The sequence below is a fragment of the Nerophis lumbriciformis genome, linkage group LG20 (genome assembly GCF_033978685.3).
Source record: "Nerophis lumbriciformis linkage group LG20, RoL_Nlum_v2.1, whole genome shotgun sequence".
NCBI classification, from domain to species: Eukaryota; Metazoa; Chordata; class Actinopteri; order Syngnathiformes; family Syngnathidae; genus Nerophis; species Nerophis lumbriciformis.
The window spans coordinates 15,880,001-15,903,056 of record NC_084567.2 but is presented as its reverse complement, the minus strand read 5'-3'; the positions used below and the strand labels follow the sequence as shown (position 1 = coordinate 15,903,056).

General features: G+C 38.2%; 1 protein-coding gene across 1 annotated transcript in view; it reads left to right on the top strand.

Moving 5' to 3' along the window:
• The first annotated feature begins 522 nt into the window (after window positions 1-522).
• Window positions 523-23,056, top strand: part of ppp6c (protein phosphatase 6, catalytic subunit) — a 23,731-nt gene continuing 1,197 nt past the window's right edge. Inside the window, exons 1-6 of the mRNA XM_061980529.1 lie at window positions 523-665; window positions 6,917-7,012; window positions 7,123-7,188; window positions 10,087-10,228; window positions 10,325-10,404; window positions 17,665-17,874. Of these exons, the coding sequence (XP_061836513.1) occupies window positions 591-665; window positions 6,917-7,012; window positions 7,123-7,188; window positions 10,087-10,228; window positions 10,325-10,404; window positions 17,665-17,874 (669 nt within the window). The 5' untranslated portion in view covers window positions 523-590. The remainder of the gene's footprint in view (window positions 666-6,916; window positions 7,013-7,122; window positions 7,189-10,086; window positions 10,229-10,324; window positions 10,405-17,664; window positions 17,875-23,056) is intronic.

The window sequence follows — 23,056 nt, the reverse complement described above, 5'->3', positions numbered from 1 at the left end:
TACATTATTACAGGCATTTTTAGACATATTGCATGTTTGGTTTAGGAGTTATGTTTGTATATTCCTTTTTATATTGCTTTTTTTCGCATTATCTCAGGTTTCTATAAGAACATTACTGTCATATTGAGTAAAAAACAATTTTTTGTGTTTGCAAGCCTTAAAAAAAGCATATGTTTCGAGTAAAACTCACAAAGATACATTATTTCAGTCATTATTAGCCATTGTGCATGTTTGGTTTAGGAGTTATGTTTAAATAACTGTCATATTGAGTAAAAAACTAATTTTTGTATTTTCAAACTTTACAAAAACACCTGATTCTAGTAAAACTCACATTACTACATTGTAACAGGCATTTTTAGACATAATTCATGTTTGGTTTAGGAGTTATGTATTATATAACTTTCATATTTAGTATGACAGTTATACTGTCACGTTTTTAAAGTGTGTAACTGCACTCTTAGTGATGTTGTTACAGTGTGCCGACGATAGGTGTCAGTAAAGTAAAGCTAAAAAAAAAAAAAAAACTCATAGACGGAAGTAACCTCAAGCTTTCCCGGAAGTTGCGCAAGACAAATAGCTAGTTAGTAACAATGGCGCCTCTAGATTTGGATAAATATGCGGAGATCGCGAAACAGTGCAAGTACCTTCCAGAAAACGACCTTAAGGTAAACCCTACCTCGCGTAATGACATTTATTTGGTGTGGTCGTGTTATTTCACCTACGCTGTGGTTAAATGTGTAAATACGCTGTGTTAGCATCAGCTAACAAGTAACGTTCAGTACACTCGCTCCGTCCCTGCGGCCAGGAAGTGAATGAAGTTATTATTATTATTATTATTATCATTATTATGGTTAGTGTTGACTAATATACTCGTCAAATGACTGATTTGTAAAAGTCATCTACAATCTGCACATTTCCCCCATAACGATGACTGATTCCAGGTGGACGTAAACGTCAATTTACAATGTGTTTATCCAGCGATGATCACACGGTTCATTTCAGTGGCCGCAGTAAATCTCATTTATTCTCTGGAAAAAGAAAAAAAACACTGAGCAAATTCCCATAAACATTCGTATGCACGTACAACACTTAAAACCTTTAGTATATCAGTATGTGGAATTAATATAATAGACTGTATTTATGTTATTCACATGTGAATAATGCTGTATAATAGACTGTATTTATGTTATTCACATGTGAATAATGCTGTATAATAGACTGTATTTATGTTATTCACATGTGAATAATGCTATATAATAGACTATTAATATTATTCACATGTGAATAATGCTGTATAATAGACTGTATTTATGTTATTTACATGTGAATAATGCTGTATAATAGACTGTATTTATGTTATTCACATGTGAATAATGCTGTATAATCGACTGTATTTATATTATTCACATGTGAATAATGCTGTATAATAGACTGTATTTGTGTTATTCACATGTGAATAATGCTGTATAATAGACTGTATTTATATTATGTGAGTGTGAATGTTGTCTGTCTATCTGTGTTAGCCCTGCGATGAGGTGCCCGAATGCAGCTGAGCTAGGCTCCAGCGCCCCCTGTGACCCCGAAAGGGACAAGCGGTAGAAAATGGATGGATGGGCATGTGAATAATGTTGTATAAGACTGTATTTATATTATTCACATGTGAATAATGCTGTATAATAGACTGTATTTATGTGATTCACATGTGAATAATGCTGTAGAATGGACTGTATTTATATTATGTGAATGTGAGTGTGAATGTTGTCTATCTGTGTTGACCCTGCGATGACGTGCCCGAATGCAGCTGAGATAGGCTCCAGCACCCCCCGTGACCCCGAAAGGGACAAGCGGTAGAAAATGGATGGATGAATGGACCTGTGAATAATGTTGTATAATAGACTATTTATATTATTCACATGTAAAAATACCTAATTGTCTATTGTGAGCGAACTGTGGTGCTGAATTTCCCCCAGGGATCAATAAAGTACTTTCTATTCTTTTCTATTCTAAATTATGGAACGGATTAAGCAAATAAATCAAACAAAGCACCAATATGATTCAGTTTAAGAGACTGTTTAAACTTAAAGTGTTCACAAAGTACAGAGAGCATGATGAACATCTTGAACCTTTTTTTTTTTTATTGAGACTGATTATTTATGTATTTAATATTTGTATGCTTACTATGGTATATTATTTATTTGTTCACTGTTTTGTTACAGAGAACAAGGAAATGGTATAAAATTGAAAAGGGGTAGGATTAAATAAGCTCTGCTTCTTCCTACTCCTTTTCGGAAGTGCCGTAATGAACGAACTGGAATTGTGTGATGTGTTACATTGTATCGTATGCATGTTCGAAATAAACTGAAACTGAACTGAATTTAAGACTGATTGAAACAGCAAGGCGACCGGTTTGGGATAATTAATATAATTTCCAAATCCCTTTACATTATTGGCATTTATTTCGAACATGCATAACATTTCAAAGATGAATTGATTTACATGAAACCGATATGACCAGACAGGTCTTGTCGAGACAATTCCGTATAAGCACAAATACTGAGAAAATCTAAACCAGGGGTGTCAAACGTACGGGCCCGCGAACAGGTTTTATCCAGCCCGTAGGATGAGTTTGCTAAGTATAAAAATGAGCCGAAATGTTTGAATGAAAGAAACTGCTGTTCTAAATGTGTCCATTAGATGTTGCAATAGCAATTCTTTGTATCTTTGTAGATTATGCTACATATGTAAAAAAAAATAAAAATAAACCACATGATGTTAGTGCATTAGTCAAGGAAAATGAGCAAACTATATAAATAACTGTAGTTATTCACTTAGTTAGTTATTCTTCACTGTAATTTGATTTAGATTTTTTTTTTAAATATCTTGATAGATTGAAAATGATCACCAATGTGTTGACTGATGAACATTATCACATAATGTACGGTATTTAGAAAATATAAATAACGACAAATAAATCTAGAATACTATACTAGAGATATGTATATGTATATATATATATATATATATATATATATATATATATATATATATATATATATATATATATCCATCCATCCATCCATTTTCTACCGCTTATTCTCTTCGGGCTCGCGGGGGGCGCTGGAGCCTATCTCAGCTACAATCGGGCGGAAGGCGGGGTACACCCTGGACAAGTCGCCACCTCATCACAGGGCCAACACAGATAGACAGACAGCATTCACATTCACATATATATATATATATATATATATATATATATATATATATATATATATATATATATATATATAATACTACTACTACCTATCTATCTATTAACCGCGACAAGTAAGAGTAAAAAAAAAACCAACCCAACAACATTTTCGGAATGTGCTTGTTCTATTTTTAAACAAAGAAAACAATCTGAAGTTGTATTTATTTTTAAGTTATCGTGTTGTGATTTTACCAGTCCGGCCCACTTGGGAGTAGATTTTTCTCCATGTGGCCCCCGATCTAAAATAAGTTTGACACCCCTGATCTAAACTTTCTTATTTACCCCAATTTAAAAAAAAAAAAAAGGTTGGTATTACTGGAAAGCTTGCTAAATTAACATAAAAAAGAGGTTTCATCATTTAGTTATGCTGTTAATTATTTTGAATCAATTCATTCCAATGTACTACACGAAACAGTAGGTGAATATAAGGATACAAAAATCATAATTTGATTATTAAAATTAATATTATTATTAAGATGCAGGGTTGGCGCTAGGAATCTTCAAAATGGGGTCCCAGGGACCCCATCAAGTCATGAAAATGGGGTCCCACAGTAAATATTTGGGTTGCCACTTTTTTTGTAAGCGTTTTGAAAACAAATGATAAATGTATGCATTATCCTGTTATATCTCACATTCTATATTGTGTTTTGGAAAAAGGTTGTCATAAACGTTACTTAATTCATTAAAAAAAATAACACAAAAGAAAACAAATGCAGTATTTGTAATCGATGAAACTTTCGGCGAATCAAAATTTAAGAAACTGTACTGGAAAGTGCATTACTTTGAAGTCGACCAATAATAAATAATTAATAATTTGACCTGGCAAATATACCGTATTTTCTGGACCATAGGGCGCACCGGATAATAAGGCGCACTGCCAATGAATGGTCTATTTTTAATCTTTTTTCATTACAAAAGGCGCACCGGATTATAGGGCGCATTAAAGGAGTCATAATATTATAATTATTTGTTTCTGAATGTAAAACACTTCCTTTTGGTCTACATAACATATAATGGTGGATCTTTAGTCAAAATGTTGCATGGATTATGTAGATTAAAGGCCTACTGAAATGCGATTTTCTTATTTAAACGGGGATAGCAGGTCCATTCTATGTGTCATACTTGATAATTTTGCGATATTGCCATATTTTTGCTGAAAGGATTTAGTAGAGAACATCGACGATAAAGTTCGCAACTTTTGGTCGCTGATAAAAAAGCCTTGCCTGTACCGGAAGTAGCAGACGTTATGCGCGTGACGTCACAGGTTGTGGAGCTCCTCACATCTGCACATTGTTTACAATCATGGCCACCAGCAGCGAGAGCGATTCGGACCGAGAAAGCGACAATTTCCCCATTAATTTGAGCGAGGATGAAAGATTTGTGGATGAGGAAAGTGAGAGTGAAGGACTAGAGGACAGTGGGAGCGATTCAGATAGGGAAGATGCTGTGAGAGGCGGGTGGGACCTGATATTCAGCTGGGAATGACTAAAACAGTAAATAAACACAAGACGTATCTATTAGCCACAACACAACCAGGCTTATATTTAATATGCCACAAATTAATCCCGCATAACAATTCACCAACACAGATGTCCAGAATACTGTGGAATTTTGCGATGAAAACAGACGATTTGATAGCTGGCCACCATGCTGTCCCAAAATGTCCTCCACAATCCGTGACGTCACGCGCAGACGTCATTATACCGAGACGTTTTCAGCAGGATATTTCGCGCAAAATTTAAAATTGCACTTTAGTAAGCTTACCCGGCCGTATTGGCATGTGTTGCAATGTTAAGATTTCATCATTGATGTATAAACTATCAGACTACGGGGTTGGTTGTAGTGGGTTTCAGTAGGTCTTTAAGACGCTTTCTGACAGTTGTTTCAGGATGCGCCATTTTGTGGTCGGTCTTATTTACGTGACTCACCTTCGACAGCGTCTTCTCCCCGCCATCTTTGTTGTAGCGCTGTAGCGTGCAAGGACGGGAGTGGAAGAAGTGTCAAAATATGTTTTAATGGCATTCAGAGTTAACGTAAATCAATAACGGAGCAGCATCTCTTCATCCGAAAACAACCACACCGGAAATGTGTCCTGTGAAAACCGTCCAACCTCTAATAACTAAAGTTACTTGGGTGAATAATGTATATTCACTACACCGGTACGTTTTAGCGCTTTCATGGTGAGTTTACTGACAGATATAAGTAGGAACTTTACACTCACTACCTTAGAAATGGCACTAAAACATTTACTACATTTATATGTAGCTGTAGATGCTGTATCGGGACAGATCCATTAGAGTTTGAGCAGAAATATGTCGTATAGGAATTAACTATACACAATAAAACATTAACAAAATGCTGTGTCCCATGAATGATTTTTGAAGTAACACCTTTGTGACATGAAAAAAACAATGTGAAAAAAACCTGATGTTTACTTTTTGATATCAAAATAAAACACAAAGCAGTTTGGCTAATGAAGATGAAGTCTAATAAACAAGCTTTGTTCTTCTCCAACGCCTCCCTAGTGTTTCAGTACAACGGTTTGGCCAACAAAAACAAACCCGGAGTGATCGGATACACAATCTTCACAGCCTGCGTTAATTTCGATGAGATGACAAAACATTTGAGATAGTATTGATGTTATTTGAACACTGATACAGTTTGCAGTTAAATAAAGGAGTGAACATCGCAGTAAACAAAGTAAGGACTTTATAAACAAGTTGTGACAACATTCACGACACATCGCCTGCTGCAAAACATCAAATAGTTTTCTTCTTTGCTGTATACTTTTAGTGTGGGGACAAGTGCGTCTGTCTCCAATATTGTCCACACCTGTCTCCATCTAAACACAGAAATGCGCTCTTAAACACATGGCGGGAAGCGAGGGGAAATGACGTTAAACCAAGCGCTTGGCTCTGTTTACGCCAAGGGGAAATCGTCGCAGCAAAGTCGGTGTCGTTGGTCCGCCAAGCCAAACGCCGCTAGTGCGCATGCTCCTGACTTCGTGTTGCCAAAAATACATTAATAAATGGCGCTTTTTCGGTAATTAAAAAATTAAACGGTATTACTAACTATCGCTAATTATCATTATACTGTTACATCCCTCGTCCATTAACAAGTAAAAAGTCAAGGGCGGTCACGGCATGTTGGTGCCGCAAATGTTGGTGAATGTTTGGGCATTACGGCGAAAGACGCGGGCGGTCGCGACACTTGCCGCAGTTGCCGTGGTAAAATTCGAGCCCTGCATTTATCATTTGTTTTCAAAACGGTTACAAAAAAATGGGACCCCAAAAATGTACTGTGGGACCCCAAAAATTTACTGTGGGACCCCATTTAGAAAATTCCTAGCGCCAACATTGCTATTGTATTCTTTTTTTTAAAGACGTTTCTTTAGGCCAACATTGCGCGTATAAGTCATACGTCAGCAGCCAAAAGGAGCTTTTGTAACCTGTATCCTGTTTCAAAATAAATGATCATTTATGTACCAAATGCGAGAATCGTGTGTAATCAACAATCATTTCTGAACCGAATTGTCACCCCAAGAATCAGATTGAATCGCGAGGCACCCAAAGATTTCCACCTCTCGTCCCGCCACAAATAACTGAATGTGTAGGAAATGGATGTGGCGTTGTGAAGATGTTTGAGAATTGATGTGTCCCACTACAGCGGTTATGTGACTACGTGTGCGATCTCCTGCTGGAGGAGTCCAACGTCCAGCCCGTTTCTACGCCTGTAACAGTGTGTGGCGACATACATGGACAGGTGACATCTTAACACTTTTAGTTATTTTTTCCCTTGGTTGCTTTACACTGATTATGTATTGGACATGTTTATCTAGTCCCTAATATTTGCACTTTTTTTCTTCATTTTAGTTTTATGACCTTTGCGAGCTCTTCCGAACTGGCGGACAAGTCCCAGACACAAATTACATATTTATGGTTTGTATGATTTTATTTATTTGTACTATGTGTCTTGTAGGGGTGTGTCGATACAACTTTTCCACTATTGATACGATACTGATACCGGAGTATTGGCTGAGACTGATATTATTTTATTTCAATGAAGTGCATATTTACAGACGTGAGGGGGCTTCTAAAACACAATACAAATAATTTATATTCAATATTTATATTAATTGAGGGGGCTGGGCGAATTCTGAAAACTGTATCGCGATATAATTGGTCGATATCGATAATTCATATTTTTTATGATTTATGGAAAATAAGTACCAGGAAGAACATCTACTATATGTAAACATTTTTGTTTCAAAAGCAACCTTTTTCTGATTATTATCCCCTCAGTTTTAAAGTAAAGGAAATGTCAACACAAGCATGGAAAATGTGAACAAAATGTTAAAATCACATTGAATACTTAACAATTAGCGCTTAAAATGAAGGTGCAAAAATAAGGAATATGTAAGAAATGTTTCATAAAGTGTAACAAAATAGTGCAAGTTGTGAAAATGTAAACAGAGAAACTTGAGAACAACTATTTTTTTGCAGATTGAGTGCCAGGAAGTTACAGCTGTGCTCTAAAGGGTGAGCGCGGCTGAGTTGGTGGGGTATTACCGGTCTCGGTGGGGACGAGCGCCTTGCATCATTTACAGATCCCATTGGTCTGACTACGGTCCGTTTTTTTAAAAAGAAATCCAAAAAAACTGCCATACTGTCGAGGTGACTTTTCCTGTTTTATCCACAATTTTCAAAAAACACCAAGCTGGTGCAACCAAAGTTGATGGTTGATACTGTTACCTGATTGGCTGTTAGCGTGCATCACCCCCACTGATCAGTGATCACTTCCTGCCTTGCTCGGTCACCAGGCCTTTGTTCATGCAACTAACATTGCTTCGCAACTTGCGGTTTCCTCCGACTAAGAAGAAGAAGAAAAACGGACTATAAGCCGCAGATATATATGTTGTGAAATTAGTTATTTACACAAAAATGTTTTGTAAATGTTTATTTCCATACCTTAAGTGTTTCCAAACAGTGTCTGTAACACGGCAGTGAAACGGCTGAACCAACAAAACAGAAGTCATCGTCATGGACCCACTAGCTGCGGAAGCTAGCTCTCCAATCAGCTTAACGGACTCAATAACTCCACAGTGACGTTTTGGTGAATTTACTGAGGGATTTGTGAAACTGAAACAATACAAAAGGAATGTTATTGTAAGTTAATACTAAAACAGATACTAAACATGTTAGCATATTAGCTAATGCTAACAACGCTAGCTTCATTACATTCCATTAGCACATAGAAATATACATGACAACACTCCTACAGACATCAAACATGGGACGCATTAGTAAGTAAGAATAGTTTTAGTTACATTGTAAAAGTTACAAACATTGCTTCAAGTTATGAAAGAAGAATCCATACGAGTAGAAATGCTATGGACGATTAGAAAACGGAACGGCACTTCTACTTCCGGTTCACAGATTTAAACAATGGAAACGCTGCAGTGAGCAAACTTGTCCAAAGGATGGCGCCACAGCACAAAAATAACACACCATTTAAGTGTCTTTGCATGGGTTTAATGAAAATTATTTACAATATGACCGTCGGCGAAGAAAAATCCATAAATTACCCGCACCATATAAAAAAACTGGACACTCTTGGCCTCCCCCCTCTCACAAACGCCTAGATAAGGGACTTCCTAACGGACCGACCCCAGAATGTCAGACTTGGCCCGCACCTCTCATCCTCCCGCACGCTGAGCATCGGCTCCCCTCAGGGCTGTGTGCTGAGCCCCCTCCTCTACTGCCTCTACACCCATAACTGCAGTCCAGCCCACAGTGACAACCTTACCGTCAAGTTCGCTGACGATACCACAGTGGTCGGGCTCATCTCCAGGGGTGACGAGGCTGCCTACAGGGAGGAGGTCCTCAAGCTGACGGCCTGGTCTTCGGAGAACAACCTCGCTCTCAACACCAGCAAGACCAGAGAGATCATCGTCGACTTCAGGAGGAGCAGCACCGACCCTGCCCCCCTCTACATCAACGGCGAGCGTGTGGAGAGGGTCCACACCTTCAGGTACCTTGGAGTCCACATCTATAACGACTTTTCCTGGACAGTCAACACCACATCAATCATCCAGAAGGCTCAGCAGCGGCTACACTTCCTGAGAGTCCTCGGGAAGTACAACCTGAAGCCTGACCTGTTGCTGACCTTCTACCGCTCGTCCATCGAGAGCCTGCTGACCTACTGTATTACAGTATGGTACGGCAGCTGCACTGCAGCAGACAGGGAGAGGCTGCAAAAAGTGGTCAAGACGGCTCAGAAGATCATCGGCCGCCCTCTCCCCTCTCTGATGGACATCTACACCTCCCGCTGCCTCAACAGAGCCAGTGCCATCATCAAGGACAGCACCCACCCTGGCTCTGACCTGTTCCACCTGCTGCCCTCTGGGAAGCGCTACAAGTGCATTAAAACCAAAACAAACAGGCTAAAGAACAGCTTCTTCCCCAGGGCCATAACCATCCTGAACGGACTGCCCCATTAACCCTCATAACTGCCTTCTCTTCGGTGCAATAACCCATTCCACCAACCACCCTGTTTTTTTCATGTATATATTCATTTCACCCACTGTATAGAGTGTACAGGGTCACATTTGTGGGCCACACCTTTCTTTGCACTTCTATATTTTTTATATATTTACACATTGTTTTTCTTGCATGCACTGTATGGAATGGCCTCAATCTCGTTACCCTGCGTAATGACAATAAAGCTGATTCTGATTCTGATAAGCCAAAGGGTGCAAAGCGTAGGAAAAAGGTAGCGACTTTAAAGTCCGGGATTTACAGTGCTTTGCTTACCTGTTCTGCCCCTGCCACCTTTAGGGGGACTTTGTGGACCGAGGATATTACAGTTTGGAGACTTTTACCTACCTGCTGGTGCTGAAAGCCAAATGGCCGGACCGCATAACCCTTCTTCGTGGAAACCATGAGAGCAGACAGATTACTCAGGTTTATGGCTTTTATGGTGAGAGCAGCCTTTTTTTTTTTTTTTAACCAGCCTTAAATGTTACCACCGAACAGTAATCATTGCGCAATGTTGTTTGTGCCATATCCCCCGCAGATGAGTGCCAGACCAAATATGGAAACGCTAACGCCTGGCGTTATTGCACCAAAGTCTTCGATATGTTAACAGTGGCGGCTGTAAGTATTTGCTCTTCAGGAGGTCCATACATTCTCACTCGGGCTGGTATCGTCCTCCTAGGGTGATCCAGAGTGCAGCTGCTGTTTAAGATTTGTAGACGGTGCAAACAAGTTAGCATGCTACAGCTGCAGTTTTATCAGAACATGATGATTTATTCATCAATGGAAGAGGAGAAAAACACGTCGCTATTTAGGGGTGTCCAGAAACTTTGTCACTTCCAATACAATCATGATGTTGGGGCCTCAAGTATTGACCGATGCCAATACTAATCCAATACGACATCAGCAGGAATGGTACTTAATTGTATTATTTAGTTATGTCGAATGTTAGAAAAGGTTTGATCAAGTCAATCAGAGAACAATGGTTGAACAATGTTTATTATTAACTATGACTTATGCTGTCTTTAAGTTGAAGTGGAGTGGCAGTTAATTTTTTTGCAACGCCTCCTGGTCGCAATAATTCATGAAGTTAAGCTCATGAGGCGATAAGCGGAATGATGCGGACACGTTTGTTACTGGTAACTTTCTCATTATGTGTAAGTAATATGTTACCATAATTACTTGATACTTGTTTATATTGACACCGTTTTAGACTGTAATATTGTTCAATTAAGCACACTTGTTACGCATGTCTAGCTTGTGTGTTAGCATGTTTGCCTTGAGTAAATGACTTGACTAAAATAGAAGAAATTAAGATTTAACTCGCTGTTCAGTTTTTGTAAACACGCTGCAGGACTGCATGTTATTGAGATTTTACACACAAGCCCGTATTTTACTGATACTTTTGTTGTTGTTGTTGTTGCGGATTGATATCAATATCGGGACAAGACACCCCTAGGACCATTAATAGAAATGAAAGTTGCATTGTTTTGACTGTTTTAAAACAAGAGGCTAACTGGTTGCCATGCTTGTATCTTGCTAGTTTAATTGTTCTTATTAAATCCGATCTATAAGGTCAGACAAATGGGAGCAATTTTTTCCATAAGAAATACTCAAATCCAATAGTCCAATTAATCGTGTCCCGAACCCCCCAAAATATTACCACAGAACACATCTTATAGAAAACTAGAACAGGGATTCTCAAACTGTAGTACGTTAAAGAATCGCTTGATTAAAGCACAGTGCTTAATTCCCCTATATTCAAACACAGTGTTACTGTTCAAACTGTGTGTAATGTTACAGTGGCCAAAAATATTAAATAGACTTATTAAATAAAACATCTGCCTTGTTTTTAATGAATAATTAGTAGAGATGTCCGATAATATCGGACTGCCGATATTATCAGCCGATAAATGCTTTAAATTGTAATATCGGAAATTATCGGTATCGGTTTCAAAAAGTAAAATTTATGACTTTTTAAAACGCCGCTGTACGGAGTGGTACACGGACGTAGGGAGAAGCACAGAGCAGTTGCGTCTCCCAGTCATACTTGCCAACCCTCCCGATTTTCCCGGGAGACTCCCGAATTTCAGTGCCCCTCCCGACAATTTCCCGGGGCAACCATTCTACCGTATTTCTCCCGATCTCCACCCAGACAACAATATTGGGGGCGTGCCTTAAAGGCACTGCATTTGCGTGCCGGCCCAATCACATAATAGCGACGGCTTTTGACACACACAAGTGAATGCAAGGCATACTTGGTCAACAGCCATACAGGTCACACTGAGGGTGGCCGTTTAAACAACTTTAACACTGTTACAAATATGCGCCACACTGTGAACCCACACAAAACAAGAATGACAAATACATTTCGGGAGAACATCCGCACAGTAACACAACATATATAGAAACAGAACAAATACCCAGAACCCCTTGCAGCACTAACTCTTCCGGGACGCTACAATATAGACCCCCCCGCTACTCCACCACCACCACCTCCTCAACCCCGCCTCCCCCCAACTCCGCCCACCTCAACCTCCTCATGCTCTCTAAGGGAGAGCATGTCCCAAATTCCAAGCTTCTGTTTTGAGGCATGTTAAAAAAAATAATGCACTTTGTGACTTCAATAATAAATATGGCAGTGCCATGTTGGCATTTTTTTCCATAACTTGAGTTGATTTATTTTGGAAAACCTTGTTACATTGTTTAATGCATCCAGCAGGGCATCACAACAAAATTAGGCATAATAATGTGTTAATTCCACGACTGTATATACCGGTATCGGTTGATATCGGAATCGGTAATTAAGAGTTGGACAATATCGGGATATCGGCAAAAAAGCCATTATCGGACATCTTTAATAATTAGGCCTACTATGCTACTATATGTAATGTTGGTCATTATGGTGGTACTTTGAGAGTGTTTTCTGAGGTGGTACTTGGTGAAAAAAGTCTGGGAACCACTGAACTCGAAAATTCCCTCAGGAATCTTTAATTGGCCTGCTATCTGTGCTGTGAAGCTAAAGCGCTAGCATGCTAACGTTAGCTTGTTATAACGGGAAAAGTGAGTATACTTGCAAATAGGGACACGTCTCAAAACCCATGAATTTTAGGATTAAATGAATATAATTTGCAAAAATGCTAGCATATAAATTTAGCATGCTAATGTTAGCATGATAACACGAACATGTGGCATACTTTTAAGACGGCGCTGTCACGCCAAATTTCTTCCCCCTACAAACCCCCCCCCCCCATTTACTTCCGGGGTCATTTCCTCTTACTAACGTCATTTCCTCTTACGTCATTGACAGCGATTGATAACACTTCGGCTTTGACACAGGACAGCAGCACACACAACATTGTAGTGAAATGGTTTCAACAAATAATGTTGATTTAAAGTACAGACATTTAACAGCAGTATTATATTAATTAATATTAGTGAAATGGTTTCAAAAATAATGTTGATTTAAAGTGCAGACATTTAACAGTATTATATATTAATTAATATTTTTTGCACGTTACTACGAAGACAGAAGTTCCCAGCAGCGGCCCTAACACTCCGCCTGAAATTTTCCCTAACACTCCGTCTGGAATTTTTCGAAGCCTGCTGGTGTTTGACATAGGTCCCCTGGGAAAGATAAAGACAAATGTCATTCAGTGACACCACCATTTTCAGGAGATTTGGATTCTATCGATCGCTGTCAATGACGTAAGAGGAAATTACCCCGGAAGTAAATGGGGGGAGGGGGGGAGGTTTTTGGCGTGACAGCGCCAAGTATCGAGCCATTATTTTTCAGGTTTAAATGGATAAAATTAGCAAAATTTCTAGCATTAACATTTGCATGCTAACGTTAGCAGTATGACACAGGAAATCTTGGCTTACCGTATTTTCCGCACTATAAGGCGCACCTAAAAACCACAAATTTTCTCAAAAGCTGACAGTGCGCCTTATAACCCGGTGCGCTTTATATATGGATAAATATTAAGATTCATTTTCATGAAGTTTCGGTCTCGCAACTTCGGTAAACAGCCGCCATCTTTTTTCCCCGTAGAAGAAGCGCGCGGTGCATGCTGGGATATGTGACGTTTCATTTCCATTTGTGTGTTTATGTAAAGACCCCAAAATGGCTCCTATTAAGTGTGTTGTCTGTCTAATTATAAATAATGCAGACGAGGCGTGTTAACTGAGTTCTCAACGTTTACTCACAGCGTGCTCATAACCACATTCTAACTCCCAGCATACAACAACGCTTCTCAGGGCTACCGCGCATGCTCGTCACTATCGTTGCATGCTGGGTAGTGTAGTTGTTATATTTGCTAGCTCATAACATCACATTAAGAGACACGCTTACGCGCTTAATTCAATACTCGCCGTCATTCCGGGTGGATTGACAAAAGACCTCCAGCCGCTAGATATTGGTGTCAACAGGGCATTCGAAGCTAGACTGCTAACTGCGTGGGAACAGTGGATGACAGAAGGCGAACACACGTGACGTTCACCAAGACAGGGAGGCAGGGAGACAGCGCCAGACGACATTTTGGATCCCACATTCGCCCAACTTTTGAATTCGGACAACGAAGGAGAATAATTCGAGGGATTTATGAATGAAGAATAACTTCAGAAAGTGAGCGTTATGTTTATTTTGTGTGTTGTGACATTAACGTTCGAGCAACATTATGTTGCTATTGCTCTGCACTATTTTGAATTTTACTATGTTTGTGATTGCACATTTGCGTACATTTTGGGAGTGAACAGAGTTGTTAGAACGCTGGTTTTTAATATATTATTAAAGTTTGACTGACCTATCTGACTGTTTTTTTTGACATTCCTTTAGCGCAGTTAGATGCGGCTTACAACACCGGGCGGCTTATAGGTGGACAAAGTTTTGAAATATGCCGTTCATTGAAGGCGCGGCTTTTAACCCAGGGCGCCTTATGGTGCGGAAAATACGGTACCGGTACTTCTAATATGGTGCCTAGTACCGAAATCAAGTTTTTTTTAGGTGTATACAAATTAAATGAGCAAAAAATGCCAGCATGAAAGGTTAGCATGCTAACATTATTATGCTTATTTAGGAGAAATTAGCATATTTCTTAGATGGCGCCAAGTATCAAAATCCATGATTGTTAGGTAGAAACTAGAGATGTCCGATAATATCGGCCTGCCGATATTATCGGCCGATAAATGCATTAAAATGTAATATCGGAAATTATCGGTATCGTTTTTTTTTTATCGGTATCGTTTTTTTTGTTTTTTTTTATTAAATTTTTTTATTAAATCAACATAAAAAACACAAGATACACTTACAATTAGTGCACCAACTCAAAAAACCTTCCTCCCCTCATTCACACAAAAGGGTTGTTTCTTTCTGTTATTAATATTCTGGTTCCTACATTATATATCAATATATATCAATACAGTCTGCAAGGGATACAGTCCGTAAGCACACATGATTGTGCGTGTTGTTGGTCCACTAATAGTACTAACCTTTAACAGTTAATTTTACTCATTTTCATTAATTACTAGTTTCTATGTAACTGTTTGTATATTGTTTTACTTTTTTTTTATTCAAGAAAATGTTTTTAATTTACTTATTTTATTTTATACATTTTTTAAAAAGTACCTTATTTCACCATACCTGGTTGTCCAAATTAGGCATAATAATGTGTTAATTCCACGACTGTATATATCGGTTGATATCGGTATCGGTAATTGAAGAGTTGGGCAATATCGGGATATCGGCAAAAAGCCATTATCAGACATCCCTAGTTGAAACAAATAAAATACCACATATTTTATAGAGAATAATTATATTTTTTATGCAAAAATAATGCAGAACACATATATACTGTATGATGAATGAAATGTATACATTTATTAAATCTTGTTTGCCTTTATTGAAGACTCTTGTTGACAAAGACGGCAGAAAGGGAAGAAGGGCAATAGTATTTTGAAACAAGTCTCTCACCTTTTTTTATCAAAGTGCTGATAACTTATTAGTCATACTCAGAGGTGGGTAGAGTAGCCAGAAATTGTACTCAAGTAAGAGTACTGTTACTTTAGAGATTTATTACTCAAGTAAAAGTAAGGAGTAGTCACCCAAATATTTACTTGAGTAAAAGTAACAAGTATGTTGTGAAAAAACTACTCAAGTACTGAGTAACTGATGAGTAACATACACACACATATCATATACATATATATATATATATATATATATATATATATATATATATATATATATATATATATATATACATACACATACACACATATATATATATATACACACACACACGCCCTGAGATCGGTAGGTTGTGGGTTCAAACCCCGGCCGAGTCATACCAAAGACTATAAAAATGGGACCCATTACCTCCCTGCTTGGCACTCAGTATCAAGGGTTGGAATTGGGGGTTAAATCACCAAAAATGATTCCCGGGCGCGGCCACCGCTGCTGCCCACTGCTCCCCTCACCTCCCAGGGGGTGATCAAGGGTGATGGGTTAAATGCAGAGAATAATTTCGCCACACCTAGTGTGTGTGTGACAATCATTGGTACTTTAACTTTTTTTTTTATATATATATATACACACACATTTATTTATATATATATATATATATATATATATATATATATATACACACACACACATATATATATACAGTATATAATTTATATTTATTTATTTTGCCGTTTTTGTTTACATGTTAAAGGTGTTTTAATGAATATACATCCATGTTTAACACATATAGATTCCTTTCTTTCATGAAGACAAGAATATAAGTTGGTGTATTACCTGATTCTGATGACTTGCATTGACTGTAATCAGACAGTAGTGCTGATAGCGTCCACGTTTTCAAATGGAGGAGAAAAAAAGTTCCTCCTTTCTGTCTAATACCACATGAAAGTGGTTGGTTTTTGGCATCTTATCTGTCCAGCTTCCATATTCGTTTTTATACACTTTACAAGAAATACATTGGCGGCAAACTCCGTAGCTTGCTAGCTTGTTTGCGCTGGCTTTCGGAGACTCTTATTTTGAAAGCGCAGGCGCGATGGAGCGGCACTTTTATTGTGAAGACAGGAACTGTGCAGTCAGTCTTTAGGCTTGTGACGGGATGTACGTTTGAAATAAAAAAGTGTCTTTTTTCCTTCGCACTTTTGATTGATTGATTGAAACTTGTATTAGTAGATTGCACAGTACAGTACATATTCCGTACAATTGACCACTAAATGGTAACACCCCAATAAGTTTTTCAACTTGTTTAAGTCAGGTCATGTGACCGCCTGGCTCTGTTTGATTGGTCCAACGTCACCAGTGACTGCATCTGATTGGTGGAACGGAGTCAAACGTCACTAGTGACTGCATTTTATTGGTGGAACGGAGTGAAACGTCACCAGTAAGGCAGGCACTTTGAAGGTCTGTCTGACAGACCAAAACAAACAAAGCGTGCATTAACAGATCGATAAAAATTAGTAGCGAGCTGAATGTAGATAAAAGTAGCGGAGTAAAAGTAGCGTTTCTTCTCTATAAATATACTCAAGTAAAAGTAAAAGTAAGTTGCATTAAAACTACTCTTAGAAGTACAATTTATCCCAAAAGTTACTCAAGTAGATGTAACGGAGTAAATGTAGCGCGTTACTACCCACCTCTGGTCATACTCAATAAAATAAAATGTCCAGACTGGATCACCAACGCTTTGTTTGAGTTTGCAATTCCGCGGAATGATACGCAGGCGAGCTGGTATGCGTCGTCCAATGTTACGATAACCGAGGCCGTGTATGAAAACTGGGGCGCAAAAAATGGTGTGTATGAAAACCAAGGTTTTTATGTTGCTGTATTAATTATTAAGCCATGTTTTTCCTGTTGTGTGTTTTTGTCAGCTAATGGATGAACAGATCCTGTGTGTACATGGAGGTCTCTCTCCCGACATCAAAACTTTAGATCAAATACGGACCATTGAGAGGAACCAGGAGATCCCTCACAAAGGAGCCTTCTGTGATCTAGTCTGGTCTGACCCGGAAGATGTCGACACCTGGGCCATCAGCCCTCGAGGTGCAGGCTGGCTCTTTGGGGCTAAAGTCACTAACGAGGTAGGTTGCATTTTTCGCTTTCATATTTTGACAAAAACTACAAATTATATCGAAACCATCTGTAAAATGTGAATTTTAAAATTTGTTACTAATTTTAGTTGCGTTAAATAGACGTGTCACCATACAACTTTTTTTTTTTTTTTTTACTTCTAATACAATACTGATATTGGATCCTTCAGTATTGGTCGCTATCAAGACAATTAAAAAAACAAAACCTAAAAAACCAAGCAAGCAAATTATTGGTTGGACTGGCCAATTTCCAAAAGCGTAGTTTTTGCTCCTAAAGGTACTTTTTACACTAATTAAACATTCTAATGTTGAGGGACAAGCAGTAGAAAATGGATGGATGTTTGGGAAATATGTGTGTGTGTGTATATATACAGTCATGGTCAAAAGTGTACATACACTTGTAAAGAACATAATGTCATGGCTGTCTTGAGTTTCCAATCATTTGTTTGTGATAGAGTGATTGGAGCACATACTTGTTGGTCACAAAAAACATTCATGAAGTTTGGTTCTTTTATGAATTTATTATGGGTCTACTGAAAATGTGACCAAATCTGCTGGATCAAAAGTATACATACAGCAATGTTAATATTTGGTTACATGTCCCTTGGCAAGTTTCACTGCAATAAGGTGCTTTTGGTAGCCATCCACAAGCTTCTGCTTGAATTTTTGACCACTCTTCTTGACAAAATTGGTGCGGTTCAGCTAAATTTGTTGGTTTTCTGACATGGACTTGTTTCTTCAGCATTGTCCATACGTTTTAAGTCAGGACTTTGGGAAGGCCATTCTAAAACCTTAATTCTAGCCTGATTTAGCTACTCCTTTACCACTTTTTGACGTGTGTTTGGGGTCATTGTCCTGTTGGAACACTCAATTGCGCCCAAGACGATGATTTTAGGTTGTCCTGAAGAATTTGGAGGTAATCCTCCTGTTTCATTTTCCCATTTAAAGCACCAGTTCCATTGGCAGCAAAACAGGCCCAGAGCATAATACTACCACCACCATGCTTGACGGTAGGAATGGTGTTCCTGGGATTAAAGGCCTCACCTTTTCTCCTCCAAACATATTGCTGGGTATTGTGGCCAAACAGCTTAATTTTTGTTTCATCTGACCACAGAACTTTCCTCCAGAAGGTCTTATCTTTGTTATTGTGATCAGCAGCAAACTTTAGACAAGCCTTAAGGTGTCACTTCTAGAGTAAGGGCTTTCTTCTTGGATAGTAGCCTCCCAGTCCATGGCGATGCAAAACAAGCTTGACTGTGGACACTGACACCTGTGTCCCAGCAGCTTTCAATTCATTGCAGAGCTGCTTTTTGGTGTTTCTCGGTTGACTCTTGATCATCCTGACCAATTTTCTCTCAGCAGCAGGTGATAACTTGCGTTTTCTTCCTAATCGTGGCAGTGACAAAACTGTGCCATGCACTTTATACTTATGAACAATTGTCTGCACAGTTGCTCTTGGTACCTTAAGCTGCTTTGAAATGGCTCCAAGTGGTTTTCCTGACTTGTTCAAGTCAATGATTCGTTTTTTCAGATCTGTGCTGAGTTCCTTTGACTTTCCCATTGTAGCGTTTGTAACCGAGTCTAATGACTACATTAAGGCTGCAGCTAACGATTATTTTTCTATCGATTAATCTATAGATTATTTTTTCTATTGATCGGTTAATCTATAGATTATTTTTTTTCGATTAATCTATAGATTATTTTTCCTTTTACCGATTATTTTTTTATTTAAAATGAAGATGAAAAAATAAATGTTGGCCAGTTTTTGCAAAAGGCATGACTTTTATTTACAAAAAAAAAAGTATGGCCACTCAGTCAACATTGACAACAACATGACAAAATATTCTGTAACAATGTAAACATTTAAAACTTTTAACATTTAACAAAATTAAAAGTAGCTTATTTGCTTTTTAATGTGCAAATAGAAAAGTAAACATCCAGTGCAAATCTTAATATTCTGCAATAGTATAAGCATTTCTAAAGTAAAAGTATTGCTTATTTTGCTTTAAAATGTGCAAAAATAAAGATAAACATCCAATACAAAAAAGTGCAAAACGAAATATTCTGTAACAGTGTAAACATTTCAACAAAAGTAAAAGTATTGCTTATTTTGCTTAATAACACAACAATGATAGTATGATTAAAGTGAAAGTTAATTGTTCGTTTGTACATAGTATATGTAACTGTTAATGTTGTAAAAGGTATTTGCACAACTAATTAACGTTAGCGTTAAAGAGGAACGCGTCTTTGTAAACACTGAACAGGCACGCCAAACGCGCCTCTCAGAGCGAAACAGTGTTTTAGTTTATGAATTTACAACGCAGATACAAATGACACATTCATGATTTTGTGTAATGATGACAACGTATACTCACGCGGACGATTGACTAGTTGACGGTGATGGCAAGAACGCTGTCGGGTGTTTTCTTTTCAAATGTTCGTTCATAGCCTTTGTGCTGCTATGATAGGCCATTTCCGCTCGACACAGTGTGCATACAACAACTGTCAAGGGTTTTGCTTTTTTCGCTGTGCTTATCCCACACTTGAAGGGATGTACCAATGCTGAATGTGGCTTCTGGATTTCACTCAAAAGACCAGACCGTAGTTACTTTTTCCTTTTATTTTCCTTTAGTTTGCAACAGTTTTTACAACGAAGAAACAGCTTCTTTTTTCTTCTTTAGTCTTTTTAGCAGTCTTTAGCCGTGTTAGTAGACTTTAGTTTCTTTAGCTGTCATTAGCTGTCTTTAGTAGCCTTTAGTAGTCTTTAGCTTCTTTAGTAGGTGAAAAACCTTTAAGGACAAAACACCACAAGATTAACATGCTGTAAAAAAATCAATCAATTATCAATCCCATAATTTACAACTATTAATTAGGCTATCAAACTCTTAACCATTAAACAAGTGCAAGAAAATGGACACATCTTTTCCCTTTAAGTTAAAACAGATTTTAAATAAATTGTCTCAACATAAATGCACCAAGATACATATAACATACATTTAAACCCAGAAACATAATAGATACATGCAACAGAAAACCCAATATGCAAATACATAAATACCTAACCAATTAACCACTTATTTAGATACATATTTAAAATCCATATTCAATATAAATATATTATTAATTTAGCAGTGAAACACTCAATCTTAAACGCTGTCTACTGGTAGAAAAATGCCCCTTTTTCTATGCCCTCACCAGCAGCCAATGATCCAACACAGTTAAATCCAACACTTTAAATTGAGCGACTTCACCCTCCTGATGAAGCAAACTGCTCCAACATTTATCAAACTAAGCCAAGAATATCAACACTAAACAACAGTTACATAACACACTGTGTGTATTTAACCTCCAGACTAAGCACGCTACATGGACACAACCCCCCCAATCTCACCAGCGCAACAGGTGCGCCACACCCACGAAGAGAAATATTAAATCTTACATACTTTTGGCACAACTCTGGGTTATCTGTAATGAACTAAACCTTTTTCCACTCTGCGCTGGCGTCTTTTGTACTCCTTGATTTGACAAAGCTGTCTAATTACCGGGCTCGCGCACCAGCAGATGAGACGGGAGCGCGCCGCGTTATACCTGCGCGTGAACGTAAACTGATCGGCTCTGATTTTATAAGCCGACTGGCCGAAATAATGCCGAATTATATACATTTCCTGGGGTTGCCTAGGTGAATAGGGATGCGGATGTGCTCTAAGATAAAATATAATTTTATTAAGTGGGGTTTGGCTGGTTGCTAAACAGCCACGGTTGTGAGCTCGCGCGTCAGCTGACGAGACAGCTGTTCACCGCTACAACATTATTAGGCCGTTTATTGAAATACTCCCACACTTTTGACGACTTTTGGCGTGCTTTTTTTCCCTCGCTCGCACCGCTCGCATCATCTGCTTTGCGCCCCGCCATGACGGCAGTGTGACGTAAATATGCGACGCGTCGAAGCATAAAAACGGCATCGACGTATTTACGTAACCGACTACGTCGACGCGTCGTTTCAGCCTTAGACTACATCACATGAGCCCTATTTAAATGTGCTCAGAGAAGTCAACAGGTGTCGTCAATCATAATCACTCACATGAAGTTAAGAGGCCATGCCATGAAGCTCATTTGATTTGATTGTAACTTTTCTACATCACCAAAATTGATAATTTAGCACGGCATTGTAGAATGGCTGTGCCAGAAACCCGAGGGTTGCAGGTTCGCTCCCCGCCTCTTACCATCCAAATCGCTTCCGTTGTGTCCTTGGGCAGGACACTTCACCCTTGCCACCAGTGCCGCTCACACTGGTGAATGAATGATGAATGATAGGTGGTGGTCTGAGGGGCCGTAGGCGTGAACTGGCAGCCACGCTTCCGTCAGTCTACCCCAGGGCACCTGTGGCTACGAAAGTAGCTTACCACCACCAGGTGTGAATGAATGATGGGTTCTCACTTCTCTGTGAAGCGCCTTGAGTGTCTAGAAAAGCTCTATATAAATCTAATCCATTATTATTATTATTATTATTATGTATGTGTACTTTTAACCCATCAGATTTGGTCACATTTTCAGTAGACCCATAATAAATTCATAAAAGAACCAAACTTCATGCATTTTTTTGACCAACAAGTATGTGCTCCAATCACTCTGTCACAAATAAATAAGAGTTGTAGAAATGATTGGAAACTCAAAACAGCCATGACAATATGTTCTTTACAAGTGTATGTAAACTTTTGACCACGACTGTATATGTATGTACATATATATGTATGTGCATATATATGTATGTGCATATATATGTATGTGCGCATATATATGTATGTGCACATATATATGTATGTGTATGTGCACATATATATGTATGTGCATATATATATGTATATGCATACATATGTATGTGCACATATATATGTATGTGCACATATATATGTATGTGCACATATATATGTATATGCATGTATATGTATGTGCATGTATATGTATGTGCATATATATGTATGTGCATGTATATGTATGTGCATATATATCTACATATGTATGTGCATATATATCTACATATATATGTATGTGCATATATATGTACGTATATATGTATGTGCATATATATGTATGTGCATATACAGTATATGTACATATGTATATATATATGTATGTGCATATATATGTATGTGTATAAATGTTTATCTATTTT